The 18,576-nt window shown below is 42.6% G+C and overlaps 1 protein-coding gene across 1 annotated transcript in view; it reads left to right on the top strand.

The window, feature by feature from the left end:
- Positions 1-18,576, top strand: part of DPP6 (dipeptidyl peptidase like 6) — a 975,800-nt gene that overhangs the window by 931,354 nt on the left and 25,870 nt on the right. The window contains 2 exon segments of the mRNA XM_021009613.2: positions 5,355-5,453; positions 15,020-15,089. Of these exon segments, the coding sequence (XP_020865272.1) occupies positions 5,355-5,453; positions 15,020-15,089 (169 nt within the window).

Here is an 18,576-nt window from a genome sequence, read left to right as displayed (position 1 = left end):
CCTACACTCCCTCCTCCATCATTGGTTGTGAAATAGCTGAAAAAATTATGACACAGGCATATAATGAGATATTGTTGTACAATGAGAAATATGAGGAATTCACAGAAACAAGGGAAGATTTGTATAAACTGATACAGAGTGAAACAAACCAAGAGAAATATGTAGATAGATAAATACATATACACATACATATTATATACATATATATGTCTAATGACTACAGAAGGAAAATTAAGATTACTAAAAAAGTTCATTTCTTAGTAAAGAGAAAATAGATGCTCCTAGAAAACAGATAATGAAACATACTTCCCTCCTTATAGGAGAGAGGTAAGGGGCTATGAAAAAAGAGAGTTGTATATACTGTAAAATGTAGTCCCTGTATCCTGTGTTTTTGCTCAGTTGTTTCTATTTGTTACAAAAGAAAGGCTCAACCAGGATGGGAAAGGTGCCCCCTTAACTCAATAATGAATGTGATATTTTAAAAAATAAAGGAATTAATAACATTTTATATAAAAGAGAGGGGAGAAACAGACAGACCTAGCGGTTAAGAACAACCTTGCATTTTGGTGCCTTCGCGTCAGGAGAAGAAAGATGTTGGTGGGTCCACAAGCTAGGAACAGTGAGAGCACAGAGCCTGAGTCAGAGACAGAGAGGAACATGGAATCAAAAAGAACAGAAACAAAGAGACGGGGGAAAGGCAAATACAAATAAACTCAAAAGTAGGCAGAAAGGCAAAGATGCCAAAAGGAATATGTTCTCAAAGATACCAAGAAATAGGAGACAGAACCCTGCAGACAGAGCATGGGCTAATCTTACTATTGGGCAGCTAAGTGGCACCATAGCGCATAGAGTGACAGGTCTAGAACCAGAAGACTCATCTTCCTAAGTTCAAATCTGGCCTCAGACACTAGCTATGTGACCCTTAGCAAGTCACTTAACCCTATTTGCCTCAGTTTCTTCATCCATAAAATGAAGAAGGAAATGGCATCCGTAAATGGAGAAGGAAATAGCAAATAACTCCAGTATCTTTGCCAAGAAAACCAAAAAGAAGGGAGTCATGAACAGTCAAACACAACAGAACAACGAAATGGGCAAATCACTAGGTATACAAATAAAAACAAGATAATCCCTACTTTTGAAGAGCTTATATTCCAGTGGGGGTGGGGGAAGCCTGAATGGTGAAAAGGTGAAAATGTACAAAAAGTGAGTTGAGCTTGGTGTAAAGACAACATAGCCAACAGAACCTTCCTTGAGAGATGAACTTGACTTTGCTCAAATGATTCCATTGGTCCTGCTCTGACAACCGTTTAAAGTTCTGTTTTTGCTCCTCCTAGTAACATCAGCCATTGTTAATTACTATTTTTAATAATTTGGTCTTCATGGAACGTCCCCCAAACAGGTACTGTCATGCTGACAAATGTATGCATTTAGAGAAGGGATGTTTTGTGCAGACTGCCTGGTGTTCTGAGGGTCATCAGGCTGAATCTCCTGCAGCATGATATGCATGAGATGGGCCTATCCCTGTGGTTGTTGGCATGGAGTAAAAATTAGCTTCGGTCAATACTTATTGGTGCTTCATCAATGCATTCTTCTTGCCACTGTCTGTTGAGGGTTTTCTTTGCAGAGGCAGGTGAGATAAGTGGCCCATGTGATTTTTTGCCACTATGGTCATCAGGATATAAGAGCTTAGCTGGCATTTATATAGGCCTTTAGGTTTGCAAAGTGCTCTACTAATGTTATTTCATTGATTTCCCATAATACCTGTGAGGTAGATGCTATTATTATCCACATTTTACAGATGAGGAAACTGAGACAGAGGTCAAACGACTCACCCAGGGTCACACAGCTCTTAAGTGCCTGATGTGGAATTTGAACCTTCCTGATGACTTAGCTGCCTCTAGCTTCTAGAGCAGGAGAGGACTTTAGAAACCATCTAGTTACAGATGAAGAAACTGAGGGAAAGTGACTTGCCCAAAGTTACATAGCTTATTAAGAAGCTAGCCAGCATCTGAAACCAGCTTCTCTGACTTCAGTGTTTCATACGGCAAAGCTGTTGGAGTATCTTGAGACCAATGAGAAACAGAATTCAGAATGGATGAGGTGGAGCTCTCAGAATCTTTTCCATGTCTCTTTTGTTGCTGTTCTGTCTTGAAATAGTGGGACTGGCAATGGGAAAGGTATGAGAGGATTACCTGAGTCCTACCTTCTCCCCACACACATACAGGATTGACTGAGTTACAGAAAGAGGAGTGTGTGTGTGTGTGTGTGTGTGTGTGTGTGTGTGTGCGTATGTGTGTTTCCGTGTGTGTGTGGTGTGTATGTATGTCTATGGTTATGTCTATGTGTGTTTTCTACAACTGAATCAATTCCCCACAAGCAGATGAAACAGCCTTCCCTGCTTGTTAAGAGTCCTTATGAATTGTTTCTATGTATTAAATTGCATATGTGAAATGAGATTGAAGGATGAAAAGGAAAGAACACTAGAAGAAGAAAAAAAGCCAAGCACATAACAAAATATACCCCTTGTGCAGGATGGCAGTTGGCAAGAAGTAGACTGGAGTGGACTGTGTGTGAAAGCAGATGTGATCTAACACTCAGCAGTCTGTCCACAACACTCCCAAATGTGGATGGCCCAACCAAGAAACATCTGGCCATTAAATAAAGATGCAACCACATGGAGATAATGTTAACATGTGGTTTTCTGAGTCAATATGTGCCCACAGATATCCTTACTGATGTGCAGTAGTCCCCATTTCTATTTGAGTTTGACACCAGTGTCTTAAAGCATGAGGGTACACAGCCTTCAGCTTTCATGCCAGAGAAATCGGCTATTAAAAAAGACAGGGAAAGACCTCTTTAAAAGCCACAAAACTAGGACCTGGCATATTTGGGGACCTTTAATGTATTACTTAAGGTCCTCAAAGGCAATCAGTATCCTCTCTGGGAAATGTCATGTTAGCAGGACTGAAGCACAGAAATGAAGAACACCTTAGAAATGACCCTTTCTAGCCTTTTCATTTGCTAGTTGAGCAAAGTGAAGGAGGTATGTGATCTGCTGGAAATCCCATAACAAGGTAAGGGTAAAGCCAGAACTGGAATCCATGATTCCTGACTCCCAGGTCAGTCCTCATTCCCCTTTCCTAAAACTGTAATGGAAAGAGTGTGGTCCATCTAATGCAGAAATGGAATGGACAGGCAGCTAGGGGGCACAAAGAATAATACACTGAACCTGGAGTCAGGAAGACCTGAGTTCAAATCTAGTCGCAGAAGCTTACTAGCTGTGTGACCCAGGACAAGTCACTTAACCTCTATTTGTCTTAGTTTCCTCAATGTAAAAAAAAAAATGGGGATAATAATAGCACCCACTTCCCAGGGTGGTTGTGAGGATCAAATGAAATAATATTTATAAAGTTCTTAGCACAGTAAGCTTAAGAAATGCTTGTTTCCTTCCTTTCTTCTAACTACTTGGTATGATTGCAAATATATGGAAAAGGCCCTTCCAGGGTGAGATTTAACATGCAAACACCATCCCAGAGAGATGGAACCCCCCCAACTTAAACTCATTCACACAGAAATATACATTGTTGACATCAGCTCCTTTGTAAGCAGAAATTCACATCTTGTCTTGGGCAACATGTCCAAATTAATATAAAATATATACGGATTAACTTGGGCATGGGAGGGGTGGGTGTTATCTATTAGGTAGATCAGAAAAGGCCACTTGTAGGAAGTAGCATTTGAGCTAGTGAGGCATGAGGAACAGCCTCGTTCAGAAGTTCGAATATGCTATATAAAGAACAGAAAATAGGGAAATTAGGCTACATCATATACCTGCTTGGGGCAGGTAGGGAGGTGGGTAAGGGTAATGTGCACATAGCCTAGAAATGTAGGTTGGAACCAGTTTGTGAAAGGCTTTAAATGTCAGTGATGTTTGAATTCTGTCCTTGAGGAAATACGGAGTCATAGGAGGTTTTTGAGAAGGAGAGTAAGTAACATGGTAATGCTTGTATGTGTACCAGTTTAGGCAGCTACATGGAGAAGACGTTGATAAGAGTTGATTCGATACACGCAGGGTAAACATAAGACAAAGATCGGAGGAGCCATTGATGTAGGATATACCACCAGGTGACTAGTTGAATTTTTTACCCTGCAGTCCATCGTGCAGGTGTTACATAGACATGAGCACCATTATCTCCCCTGATTTCACAAACTCCTAAGTGACAGTAAGGATCTGTGGGTGACCTCAGTGAGCTCTATATCAGCTTCATAGATGAAAATTATTACTTTCTGAAGCCATCTTATTATAATGGGAAGTTTAACTTTCTAGGGACTTCATGCAGGCAGGAATAATTCCCCACATGTGCTCATGTGGTGATCGTGTTGCTTTTTGAGAGAATACCTGTCAGAGGATGATTTAATGTCTCATACACTGCCTGTGATGGATGATCCACTGTTTAAAGCATTCCTGAAGCTCGGCTGTTTCAAACTGATTTGACGAATGGAGCAGTTGCCTGACTTGATGTATTTTGGTTTGATTTTTTTCTCCCTAGTTGAAACGTGAGCAAGGACCCACCAATCAGAAAGAAGAAGTGGGATAGTTTGAGCAATGTTTCAGTTAGAGATATAAGAAAGTACAGTAGTTGATATATTAGTCCAGTTGCAGAAATAGACATGGGAAGGTTTAGAATGATGAGTTTTAAGAACATATTTAACATTGGCCAGTGTCAAAAGGTAATGGAATTTATTTCAGGTCTCCCTAAAAAGAAGTGGATTGTCCAACTTTTTAGGGTCCTTTTTTAGGGTAAGACTTGAGGCAGGCTAGGATAAAACACACTGCCTCATACCAGGCCACTTCAAGCCTTACTCACAAGGCCCTAAAACGAATAAAAGAGACAGATGGTATCAAGCGAGGTGTCAGATAACTTTCTGGGACACCTTTCAGTTAAACTGAGGGATTTCAATGCATTTTTCCTGGGGAATACTTGATATTCCAGACTTCTTCCTCTCCAAGTTTATGGTGGTCATTACCCTTAGGAAGGGTGGTGGACAGGAGAAGCACAATTAGCTTTTCTGATGGTCATGTGACTAAGTAAACACAGGGACAGTGTGGTGTGGTAGAAAGATCATTTGATTGGTTTGAATGCAGAATCAGTTCCTTGCTACCAGTATGACTTGAAGTAAGTCCCTTCACCTCTCTGGACCTGTTTCTACATCTCTAAAATGAAATGGTGAAACTAAATTATCTCTGAGGTACTTATAGCTCTAAGTCTGTGATCCTATAAACACAAGATGGGCTCTCCATAGGAAGCAGGGTCAGTGGGTTTCTGTCTGTCATTGTTTCCTCTCTCTTTCAGAAATCTTTGAGCTGGAAGTAAATGCCCATGTACAGAAGACTGTTAGTGACCGGCAGATGCCTAAAATTGAATACAAAAGTATTGAGATCGAAGATTACAGTAAGTCCTGGTTTTTCTTTTTTTTTTCTCATTTTTCATTACTATTCCTGCTCTGAAATGACTCAGCTGTCAGCAGAAGATTGCTTTGTCTAATGACTTATGTGATAGAATGCCATATTATCCTGATAATGATAGTCTCCGCTCTCCAAACAGCTGGAAATGAGTTGTTTGGAAAAAATGTTCTGAAATGATAGCTAGCCAGGGAGACATTCAGGGCGGCACAGAAAAAGAATTGTACTGACTGTATCAATTGACAAGTATTTATTGAGCATCCAATACCTGTCCAGAATGATGCTAGGCACTACGAGGGATAAAAGAGAAGCATAAGGCCCCTCGCCTCCATAAGTTTACTATCTCAATGAGATAAGATGAATACTCTTTCCTCTCTATGACATTTATATACTGTTCCAATCTCTCTGGCTGTTTCTTCAATAGCTTCTCCTTCTTCTTCTCACCCTCCATATTTAGATAAGCCCCAAAATTCTGTCCTTGGCTTTTCTTCGTATCTATTGAAATTTTCTTCTTTGAAGCTATACTCTTATAGCTTCAGCCATTACTCCTAAAAAGACATCTCCAAAATCCCTTCCTTTAGACTTGACCTCTCTCTCTCTTGGACTCTTGTTCAGCATCTTTAACGGTCTACTGGACATCTCTATTTGGTTATCCCACCATCACCTGAACTTCAATACGTACAAGGCTGAACTCAGTATCTTTCACCAAACTCCAGTCCTCTCTCTGAATTTCCTCATTTCTGTGAATGGATTATAGATTTAGAACCAAAAAAGAGCTGAGAGGTCATCTAATTCAACCCCACCCCCAACAGTCCAGTGAGTCCCTTTTCCCCGCAGGGAATAGTGTACCTCCTCACACAGACTTAGATCCCCTCAGAAGGGAAACGTGCTTGGAGTGGCTACACGGGCAACATGCTGGCATTCTTGTGAGTGCCTCTCTCACCTGACAGAAGCCCTCTGAGACCTTGGACTATCCCAGGATGGTCAACACATTTGCGGCTCCCGGTCAATTCCTTCACGTTGGACCTACACTCCTATGGACTCACTGCTCATATAACTGTTATAGCAGAATTTATTTCTTTCATGAATGGTTCTTGGAGGAGAGGGAACCCCACATCTGCCAGCTGTATTCTCGGGAGCTCTCTGGGAGAAAGGCAGAAAGGAAAAGGATGAAAAGCACAATTGTCAAGGAAGATTCCCTGTTATAGGCCAGAATAAAGGGAGCTCCTCCCAACAGAGCAGGAGCCAATTAATTCATCTTGAGAGCAGCCCCCATCAATGAAATTTATATTTCAGGAGGCACTACAGGGGGCTTGAAGCCAACCAACTCACCTTGGAGGCAGCCCCAGACTTATCCAGATGTCTTTAATCTTCTCCATGAGGTGCCAGTGGGCATGTCCATACCCTCCATAGGGAGATCTTTACAACCCAAACAAAGGTTCACCTCCTTGTAATTTCATCAAGTTGATTGGGGAACTCCTCTGATCAACCCCTAACACTAAAAATGTTTTATTTGGTGCTGCAAAGCCCTGTGCCAGGAAGGAAAGATGCAAAGACAGAAAACAAAACTGGACAGCCTTCCCTTGTGTTCTAGCATTTATGTTCCCCTGCATTGTTTGTGTCCATGGAGCAAATATTGTGTGTTAGGCTGGACAGTAAACTCCTTGAGGTCCTCAGCATAAAATGCATCAAGGGGCTATGCAGTAATGGCTCTGTGTTGCAGGATGAGTGACAGATGACATATGACTTGATGACACATTGAGTCCTTATTCTTTTGTGTGTGTGGATAGATGATAGATAGATAGATAGATAGATAGATAGATAGATAGATAGATAGATATCTCACAGGGCAGGAGACCCTGACAGTTAATAGTCAGTGGTCAGGGGCAATACTAGCATATCATAGAGTCTATCCCCTCTGAAGCCTCCTGCTGAAGACCTTGGCTGTTCCACCATTGCAAGTGGGATATAGTTATTCATATAATGGCAAGACACTCTTTGATAGCTGACAAAAAAGCATTCTGCAGCGAGAGCCATTGTGAGCTGACAGGAGGTGGTGGTGATGTAAATATTTATAAAGGGCCTGAGGGAGAGCTTAAAGGATCACTTAGCTGGGCATGCTTTGGCTAGAGATGTAACTGCCTTAATTTATATGACAGTTCAGTAGAATCATTGCCTTGAATGCAGGAAGAAGGGTTGTATTCAGAACCAGGAAGACTCTCTATTGGATTGGCAGGAGAACCCCAAGACACACAAGCTAAGAGTCCTTTGAGGGGTGGGAGGAAAAGGATAAGCCTTGACCTCCAAGTTCCTGTCATTCCTGTGTCAGCAGTAACTTGGTCATTATTGTTGGTCATAAAGACATCGGTTCCCCTCATCACTTCTTCTTTCTTTTGAGTAATGGATCATAATCAAGGCAAATCAAGAACTTAACAGCTGTTCTACTGTGTCTGGAGCACTTCAGAGAGTGCCTATGGGTTGAAGTTCCCCATCTCTTTTATGCTATAGCACTGGGCCAGCTTTTAAATTTTTCTTGGACTGTTCTTTTATTTCTTTTTACTGCCTGGGGAGAGGTGTTCTTTACCTTTCTATGCATCAGAGACTCCCTTGGCAACCTGGTGAAGCCCATGGACCCCTTTATCACAATAATGTTATTAAATGCACAAAATAAAATACATAAGATTACAAAGAAAACCAATTATATTGAAATAGTTATCAAAATATTTTATTCATTTTGAACTTAAATACATATAGACAAAAAAAGAGAGAACATTTCCATGTGCACAGCACAACATAAAAAGAGGATTCGCTATCAAAATTTTTTTTTAAAAGAAGTTCGTGTTCCTAGATTATGGACACCTATACTATAGTACCTCTTTGGTTATTTTCCATTCATCTTTACCCAAATTGTTCTTGACCTTCTCCCCTCCAGTTCCATATATATTTTCTATATTACTCAACTCTTTTTATCACTATTTTCTTTTTAACTGGCCCCAGGGCCAAGAAAACCTTGGTTCAAGTCCTACCACTGATTAATACTGGTTTATGGCACTAGGCAATTCACTTAACCTCCCACTGCACTGAGCAATGCTTGAAGAAGACTGCAAGTGACAGAGAAGGTGCTAACCTGCATTGTTAGAGGGAATTGCTTCATCTGGGAGTCTCTCTACCAGTGAAATCATAGGCTCAAGCCCTATTTCTGTACTTTTCCACAGCTGCATTTCAGCCATGAATCCGATGCCAGCTGTTAACTTATCTCCTTGCATCTAGGTCTTTAGGCCATCATATTTATTACCCCTATTATGTGCATGTTTCTATAGATGTCTGAGACCTTGAGATTTACTTCTGGCTCGCATCTTAGTTATTGTCTTTTGTGAATTCCTGTTCCTCCCTTTTGATAAGGTCTCTAGCCTGAATCCTATATACATATACATACATGCATGTATGTTTATGTGTCTATGTGTATGTATATGTGTATGTATGTATGTGTACATAAATATACATGTGTATACACAAACATGCATGTGTGCATGCATATATACCTGTAGGGGGGTGTTTGGGGTATTCAAGGAGAACTAGCATCTCTGGTGTGAGGGCTTGCCAAACCCTTTTTAGGGCTGCTCATCTATCTTTGGTGTCCCCAACTCTCCCTGTGGCCCCAAGAAGTTGTAACATGTACAGCAGCCATACTGAGATAAAACTATCTCAGTAGACAGGCTAAAAACCAGGTTTAAGGTAATCAACAGGCCTCAAACCTGTCAGTGAGTTAGGAGGATGTCTACCCCAAGCATGTCAAGACTTCTCCAAGTAGAATAGGTAGATGAGAACAATTTGTTCCAATGGCCATGAAGGCAGCTGAAGCAGGTGCCATGGAGCGCTTAGAGCCTGATCAGATATTGAAGATGCCAAGGCCATCCACTGCATCGAGGCCATCGCCAGTCATCTTGACTTTTGTCTTGCCACTGGACTTCTATGACTCTGGAAGAAAAAGTGATGTTGGTGACTGTGCAACCCTGCCTCACTTAAATCCAATTCACATGCAAGTCAAGATATCACCCCATGATATCATTGGTCCTCTACGAAAATGAAGGGTAACAACAATAATAATGTATGTGTGTATATATATGTGTGTGTATGTATGTGTGTATACACATGTATGTATATGTGTACATATACACACACATATGGCTTTTTCTTTCCCATGGGGAATATGGGCCTACTTTTCTCCTCCTCAGCAACTAAGAATCCTTTGGAATTCACTTGAGACCTCCTTAGGAACCTTTCAGTCTCACAGTGAACCAGACAGCTTATTCTAGGGTCATAACTGACGCTGAAGAAGAAGAGGGAAATAGTGGACCAAAGATCACCTGACTTTAGTATTTTAAGAATGAAAGTGACCATCTGTCTGCCCATGTGAAATTCGGCATGCAGAATCGGTCTGCCATGAATAAGAAGCTACAAGACAGATGAAGAAGAGACAGGTGCCGTGCCATCTACAGAGGCTGAGACTGCATCCAAGGTTACAAAGATCTGATCAGTATTGACCACACTCACTTGGGTTTTCATTTATTTGAGACCTAATTTCACTCCAAAAACTGACTCTGTCCCGGTCTAGTCTAGCATTCTGGGGACTTGGAGGTTTTCACAATAGAGTTAGGCCAGTTATGTATAAAGTGAAAGATTTTTATTGTGGTGCCTTTTGAGCCAAATAAGTGAAGGTCTAGGAGGGCCTGAAAGGAGACATTCAGTGGTGAGAGTACAGAGAAATGTGGGCAAGAGAAGAGGGATTGAAGGCAAAGGATATATCTGTGCCTCAGTCACCGCAGGGAGGTGGACACAATTGTAGCTGAGTCCTTAGGCCTCAGGTGTTGTGGTCTTCAAATCATTACAGAAACAAGGACAGGGACTGGAGAGGCTGCCTAGGACTTGGAACACTCACTGTGATTTCACCAAGGTCCCAACCTCTCTTCCTAGTAGAAGTGTGGGCCACCTGAGGCTTTTGTTTCTTTCATGCCGAAGTAACTCAACCACATGGACCATTGGTTTTATAGAGAAGGTTTGGGGGGTGACCTTCCCCCACCCACATTGGTTCTTGCTCAGATGTGTCTAATTAGTTTTCCATTTCTGATATGATGGCCAGGGAGACACTGTCCAGGAGGGCCTCAGCGGTATAGGAATGAAGCATGAAAGTTTCCAGAAAAGAACAAAAGAAGAATCATGGAACAAAAGCAGCTATCTGAAAGTGACCTTACAGGTTTCAGCGAGCTCCCCTGACCCGCAACAGAGTTCTGTGTGTTTCATTTTGTTAGATTATTACAAGGCCCTGATTAGACACGGAGAAAGTCTTAAGGAACCCTCCTCTGGAATCTAAAGCTGTTTTCTGGCTACTGGGCCCCATTTCTGCCCATCGGCTTATCAGCAGCAGAAGCAGCCCAGCCCATGTTTTATGGATATTTAAATGATAAAGTCCATCCTCTGCCTTTCTGCTTGTCCCTGGGCCATTGATCCAATTTGCACGGCATTAGTATTCAACCAGAATAAGCAATTAGACCCTGTGTCAAAAAATGATTGCCAAGCAAACTGTGTCTAGCCTGTGGTGAACCTGTATATTAATCATATTGAAAATGCCACTAATTCTGAGTTAATTGCTAAGCCTTTGGTAATCTGGGTTCTGTTTACCATCAGTACACAAATGCCAGATTTAAGGAGGGAGCTTTGTGGAGTTTTGTCTGGGGAGAAAGAGCCCAGTGGGGAAATTGGTTGTAGTTGGGCTTTGGTTTGGGGGTTGTTGCTTTTTGTTTGTTTGGGGTTTTTGTTGTTGTTGCTGTTTTTGTTTTTTTATGGAGACAGTTTTCAATAGCCTTGAGGAACAGATCCAAAAAACCTTGGATCTGACAAGGCACAGCTGGGGCTTCTGAGGCTGGTAACCAGGCCACCTTCAAGTATCCCTTCAAGCACAGAGAGACAGGCTCTCAACATCCATCCAGCAATTAGCAATGCCATCTTGCTTTGGTCCACAGATGCCCCCCTTGTCCTCTCCTCCTCTCTATTCCTTGTCCCTATCTCACCCAGGATTTCTGTTTTCTTCTTTCTCTCTCCCCCAATCCCTTCAACTATTGATTCCCAGCTGGGACACTGACACTGCTGCCTAGGGGGAAAGCGGAGATGGGGAGATGTCTAATTGTGTGTTGTGCAAGTGATGCATGACAAAGTGACTCACAGAGCCCTCAGGGTTTTCATTTCTTGCTGCCTGTGATGTTGCTGTTAATAAAACTGCACATTTGTACATCTTCCCCTTTTAAAGCGCATCCACATACAGGAGCTTACAGTGAATCTTCACAATGAACTTGTAGGTTTGGGAGCACAGGTATATTTATCCCCGGGTTACAGATAATGAAAATGAACCACAGTCAAGTGAAGTGACTCACCCAGGGTCCAACAATAAGATGAGTCCCTAGGTCTCCTGACTTCTAATCCCTTAGCTCCTTCCACCATGCTGCAAGGCTTTACCTTCTTATATATCACACTCTCTTGGGTATTCTCCTTGCTCCCTAAACAATCCTTTGACTCCACAACTAGGTTAATCTTATGTAATTCAGCAAGCATTTGCTAAGCTACTGAATGCAATGTGAACACTGTGCAAGATACTTGGGGAGATGTAAAAGTCTAGATAAGATACAGAGCCTGCCCTCATGGAAATTGTGGCCTTGTAGGGCGATCAGATACAAAGCCAGGGAGCTATAATTCCCAATAATACATGATAAGTACATTCCATAGGTACAGAACAAAGTACTATACGAAGTCTGTTGGAGGGAGGCCTTTAGCAATGGAGGTATCAGGCAAGGCCTCATGTAGAAAGTGGAATTTGAGTTTGGTTTTAATGATGGGTAGGAATTCAGGCAAAAAAGAACAAAATCACATGAGCAGAAGCACAGACTTAGGAATAAACAGGGCATGTTCAAGGGGTGAGGATGTGCCAAGGATGTGCCAAGTACCAGAAGGCAAGAGAAGCCTGAAAATGTACAGTAATGTTAGATTGTGAGTGACCTTGAGAAGAGTAACATAACCAGATCTGTGCATAAAATCAGTGGGTCCTCTGATTCCCCCTTGCACTCTCCAAGCTTCTCTCTCAATGGTCCCTTCCTTGGCAATCTCACTTCCATGAATTCAGCTGTCACCTCTCCCTAAATGACTCCCAGAGGTGAGTCTCTTACCCTGACCTCTGTCCTGAGCTTCTGGCCTGTACTTCCAACTGCCTACAGGATGACTCTATCGAGATGACCTACCTGTGCTCCCCCAAACCTAACACATTTAAAACCGAGCCTATAATCTTTCCCCAAAAGCCCTCTCCTCTGACGTCACTTTTTTCAGTAGTACTACCATTTGCCCAGTTTTCCTCACTCAAAACTTTTGCCATGATCCTTAATTCTTATCTCTCTGCCATCTCCCTCTGACACCACCCCACTTCAGTCAAATCTTAAAAATTCTACCTCGACAATCTCTCTCATCTGTCTCTCCTCTATTTCCATGGCTGCTGTGGCCCAGAATCCATATGGGAAGGTCCAGAAGCAGGAACACCCAACCACCACTGGAAGCACCTATGTCCTCTTACCTCACCTCCTTCCCCCTAGCCCTGGGCTGCTGCCCAGAACCTATCCAAGATGCAGCAAGTGTACCCTCCCCCTTGCCTTCCCTCATCCACAGAGCCAGGCAACCAAGAATCTATCCAGGCTGCTCTCCAGCTTGAAGGAGATGGGAGACACAAATTCTGTTTATTCCAGTGAGACAGAGGATCAGCAGGCCTTACCATCTGTCCTGTCCCTGCCTCCAAGGTCTTCCAAGTCTTTCCAACTACCTTATCTCTACAAAGTCCAAAGCCTCCAGCATTGTCATCTAATCTACTAATGTAACCTAACGACCCATGAGCTTTGCCATCCTCCTAAAGACAAACAAAAAAAAAGGACATCCCAACTATGGGACTTATATTCTGGAGCTTACATCCTGATGAAGGAGACTATATGTAACTAAATAGATACACATAAGATATGACATTTTATATCAGTGTAAATGAAGGAAAGGTTAAAGGGGCCAGGAAAGACTTCCTGGTAGAAGCTAAGCTTTGAGCAAGAAACCAAGGATTCTCAGAGGCAGATGTATGAAGAGGGAGAGCATTCCAGGAAGGAGGAATGGCCAGTGCAGACACATGGGGACAGGAGATGGGGAAAGCAATGTATACCCAGAAAATTGAATATAAAATATATGCAAAATACATAGAAAGTTGGGGGGTAGGGGGAGGGAGAGATACACACTGGTATTCCTGAAGGAGGAGGTTCTTGAGACAAGCCCAGCTAAGATTTCTTGGAGGCAAAGGTGAGGAAAGATTGCATTCTAGACATGGAGAGACAGCCCCTGGAAAAGAGATGGAAGATAGAAAGCCACATACAGAAAACAGCAAGTTTAGCTTGGCTGGAATAGCAGTATCAGCGAAAGAATGCTGTGAAGTAAGGCTGTGAAAATAGGCTGGAGGGGCAGCTAGGTGGTGCAGTGGATAGAGCACCAGCCTGGCCTCAGACCAAACACTTGACACTTACTAGCTGTGTGACCCTGGGCAAGTCACTTAACCCCAATTGCCAAGCAAGAAAGAAAGAGAGAAAGAGAGAGAGACAGAGAAAGAAAGAAAGAAAGAAAGAAAGAAAGAAAGAAAGAAAGAAAGAGAAAGAAAGAAAGAAAGAAAGAAAGAAAGAAAGAAAGAAAGAAAGACAGACAGACAGACTGGAATCAGGTTAAGGCCTTTAAAAGGCCAAACAAAAGGCTCTGCATTTTATCCTGCAGGCAAGAAGGAGGCATAGTCACATGTGCTTTAAGTAGGTAGTTGTGTGACAATAATAACAATAATAACTTCTGGAGAGCTTTACAGTTTGCAAAGCACTTTACAAATATTTCATTTTATCCTCATAAATCTGGGAGATGGGTGCTAATCTTATCCCCATTTTACAGATGAGGAAACTGAGGCAGACAGCGATTAAGTGACTTGACCAGGTCACGCAGTGAGAAGGTGTCTGAGGCTAGCTTTGAACTCCTGTCTTCTTGATTCCAGAGCCACTTATCCACTGTGACACCTAGCTGTCTCAGAGTAATAGGCACTTGATAAATATTTGTTGAGTGAATGAATGGATGGATGGATGGATGGATGAAGTTAAAGTGCCCTCTGGAATTAAATCCTCTTCCAAAGCACCATGGACTGACACACTCAACCGAACAACACCCCTTGTTCTACACTGAGCACCATGACTGAGGATTACAGAAAGAAAAATGGACGTGGGTGTAAGGTGACACAAGAGCTATGTGACAGTGGTCAAGGGCAGTTATTTAACCTCTCTGAGCCACAGTTTTCTCATCTTAAGAATGGGTATAAAGCACCATCTGCCTCACAGGACCGTTACAAGGGCAGTGTTCCATCCACTGTAAAGTACTACATAAATATGAACCATGTTTATTATCTGTCAGTCAGTCGTCAATACTAAAATGTTACCGTGTTTGTCTGTTCCCACCTAGACTTGCCAATGCAGATCTTAAAGCCGGCCACCTTCACTGATACCGCCCACTATCCTCTGCTCCTGGTAGTGTAAGTATGACCTTCGTCTTTCATGGGTGAACTGTTTATGGAAGAGCATGAACAACGACCAGGAAAATGCCAGGAAGTGGCAGGAATCTCCGCATTTGTTTGGAAGTCTCTTCTGCAGACAGCAAGTGGCAGCCTCACTGTAAGCCCAGAGAACAAACTTCAGGATGCGCCTGGTCTGCCTTGGGCATTATCCAAAAGGGTTTAATTACTGAGGTTCTAAAAGGATTTTTATTATAACCTCAGCCTGGAAGGCAGGCTCGCAGCATGGCCCCAAGGACAGAGTGATGGGCTCCAATGAAGAATTAACCCACTTTCCTTAACCTTCTGGATTGGTTTACTACCTCCTCCTCCTCCTCCCTTGGGGGTGCTTTTATTCAAATGGTCCTCATAGATGCTGATGGCCCCTCTGATTCTCCAGACCAAAGATTTTCAACCCTGATCTCTGGGTTAGGGACCCCCCCCCCCAGGGTGTTTCCAGCAGTGAGAGTTAGGAAAGAAAGGCTCTCCAAATGCTTCTCAAATTCCCAGCAAAGTCATCTTCCTTCACTTTTCTTTCCATGCTGTGGGACTTCATTCAAAGCCCACCTCTGGATATGCTGACAGTCAAATCGCATCCCCTTTAATTTAACAACTAACTATGGGAAAAGGTCAAAAATAACTTTTAGCCTATCAGCTAATTCCTTCTCATCTTTTCTTTTCTGCAGATCTAAACTGGACACTAACGGTGTCCTAAAAGGAAACTATTAAAATGGAAAGTGCCTTTTTTTTTTAAAGGCAACTAGGGTCTTGCCTAGGGTCACACAGCTAGTAAGTGTCAAGTGTTTGGTCTGAGGCCAGATTTGAACTCAGGTCTTCCTGACTTCAGGGCCGATGCTCTATCCACTGCGCCACCTAGCTGCCCCAAACTGCCTGTTTTTTAAATGATGAAATTCAAATATAATAATCATCACAATCATACAAAAATGTCCCTTTAAACTTCTAGGACATACTGAAAGAGTACTAGTAACATCACTTAAACTCTCTGGGCCTCCTCTGTGGCCTGAAGAGACGACTAGAGAGAGCCCTGACTAGTGTGGGGCCAGCAGGACTTTTCCCAAGGGAACCAACATCTAAGGTGCCTGTTTTTTCCTTGTTCCTGATCTTCCCTAGTGGTTCTCCAGTGGTTTGGGGCCCAGCTTCTCTTATCTACTAGTCTCTGGGTCCCTCCTTGGTGCCCTTGTTTAGGAACCCACCTTCACCTTTGGCCCCATTTGAAGCAAGAGACTTTCTCAGGGATTGTAACTGTTACTACTGTCTCAGTGGTAGGACTGTCCTCTGAGTTGCTACACTCCTCTCCTATTTCTACCCATCAACTTAATTTGCCCCAGGCCCAGTTCCGGTTAATTATGTCTCTGGAACTTTAAGATCCTGTGATTCCTTTTTAGGATTACCCAGTCTTATCTTGAGTGTCCTAAAGGGTAGGGAAAGGAGTGACTGCACTCAGGCTAGGAGAATCTGGGAGAATTCAAGTAGGCCAGGCATGGGCTATTTGGCACTGGTAGAAAGATACAAAGGGACTAACTCCCAGGCTCTAATATCTTTGGAGTAAAGTCTTATAAAGCCTGAGTAAGCCAAAGAGTAGGAGAGCATGAGAAGCCAATGTGTCGTCAGGGACCCAGTTCCCTTCCTGCTCTACCCATCCCCAAAGATTTTCCTTCCCCATCCTTGCCTCCAGTCAAGTTGGGGAGCCCATATTTCTCTGAGGCTCTTCTGTTATCCCTTGGCAGACATTTGACAACTCTAAAGTGTGCTGCAACTCAAGATTGGGAAGCAGTATTATTAGGGAAGGCATGCATTGATCCAGTCCTCTGATGTCAGTATTAGAAAGGTATTCACAGTATCCCAAGAATTAAGAATAGCTCACTTTATATGAGCAACTAAGTGCATTGTACAGTGGATAAAATGCCAGGCCTGGAGTCAGGAAGACCTGAGTTCAAATCTGGCCTCAGCCACTAACTGTATGACCTTGGACAAGTCATGTAACCCTGATTGCCTCAATTTCCTTATTTATAAAATGAGCTGGAAAAGGAAATGGCGAACCATCGCAGTATCTCTGCCGAGAAAACCCCAAATGGGGTCACAAATAGTCAGAAACAACTGAAAACAACTCAGCAACTACATTTATGTAACTATTTCTATATTTATATCCTTCTAATAATCCTCATAAGAGCCCCATTTTACACATGATGAAACTGAGGCCAAGAGAAGTTAGGTGACTTGTCCAGTAAGTAAGTATCTGACAGGATTGGAACTTCCTTCTTCTTCCAAATACAACTCCTACATTCCTTAGCATCCTAGAGCTGGAAAGGGTTATCCAGAGATCCTCTAACCCAATCCTTTCATTTTATATATGAGGCAAACAAAGCTCAGAAATGTTAAGGGATTAGCCCGAGCCCACAGAGGTGGTGCTGAAACCCAGGTTTAGTGGGGCCACATCCTGGTGCCCTTTCTCCTCTAGACTTACTGGAGGAAGCAGGAGGAGGGCTTCAATACAAACCCAACCACAAGAGGGTAACCCAGCTCTAGGCCACCAAGCTTAACAAGGACCTTGTCCTTGAGGAACCCAGAAGTGGTTTTTAGAGAGATTTTTTTCCTCTGGGCCTGATCCAGCTCAGTTATACTTCTGGCCCCACTCCCCTCATCGTTGATTTCATTCCCCAAAGAAAGGGAAACTGAGGCAATCTAGCTGCTAAAAAATATCATCATAATTTTAAAAGGCCATCATCCTTAAAGCTACCTTCCAGCAAGGACTCAAATACTGCCAACATGTCATGGCTATCCAAGGAACTTAATTTCATTATAGGAGGTGCTTGAGAGATATCAGAGCTCATTAAGCTAAAGGCACTTGATTAGACAGAATCTAAAAAGTATGCTGGCTGCCACACTTAGTAAGGAGGTCCAAATGAGAAATGCTGTTATAGGTGAATTTTTTTTTTAATGGATGACAAGTGTCCGCTCTTCAAAAGAGGAGAACTCTCTTTTTGCCCCCTGACTTTTAACCTCAGTTGGTCAGTCATGTTCCTTTTCTTTGCAGTTAGTAATCAAATGCCTCTCAGTAGGGTGGGAGATGTGGGCAAGGATAGTCTTGGACCCCCAAATAGAGTAAATCCTAGGAAGTAGCACTTGAGAGGAACCAGAGAAGGCTCCCTGCCCAAAAATCTGCCCCTAAATGGCATGTTGCTGTTCCCAGAATTTAGAGTTAGAAGAAACCTTAGAGGTATACTAGTCCAGCGGTTCTGAAAATGTAGTCTGTGGGCCCCTGAGACCCTTCCAGGGGGTCCTTGAGGTCAAAACTATTTTTGCAAGAATACTAAGATGGTATTGGTTTATTAAAATACTCTTCCTTTTCCCAACTGAACATCTACATGATGCCAAATTTTCTTCATATCCTTCAATCAAAACAACATATTGTAACAGATTGTATGCAGAAGCAGATATAAGAATCCAG

This window comes from Phascolarctos cinereus, unplaced genomic scaffold (assembly GCF_003287225.1).
Source record: "Phascolarctos cinereus isolate Bilbo 61053 unplaced genomic scaffold, phaCin_HiC Scaffold_1;HRSCAF=81, whole genome shotgun sequence".
NCBI lineage: Eukaryota > Metazoa > Chordata > Mammalia > Diprotodontia > Phascolarctidae > Phascolarctos > Phascolarctos cinereus.
Note: the sequence above shows the minus strand (reverse complement) of the source record. Positions and strands in the feature narration are given on the sequence as shown.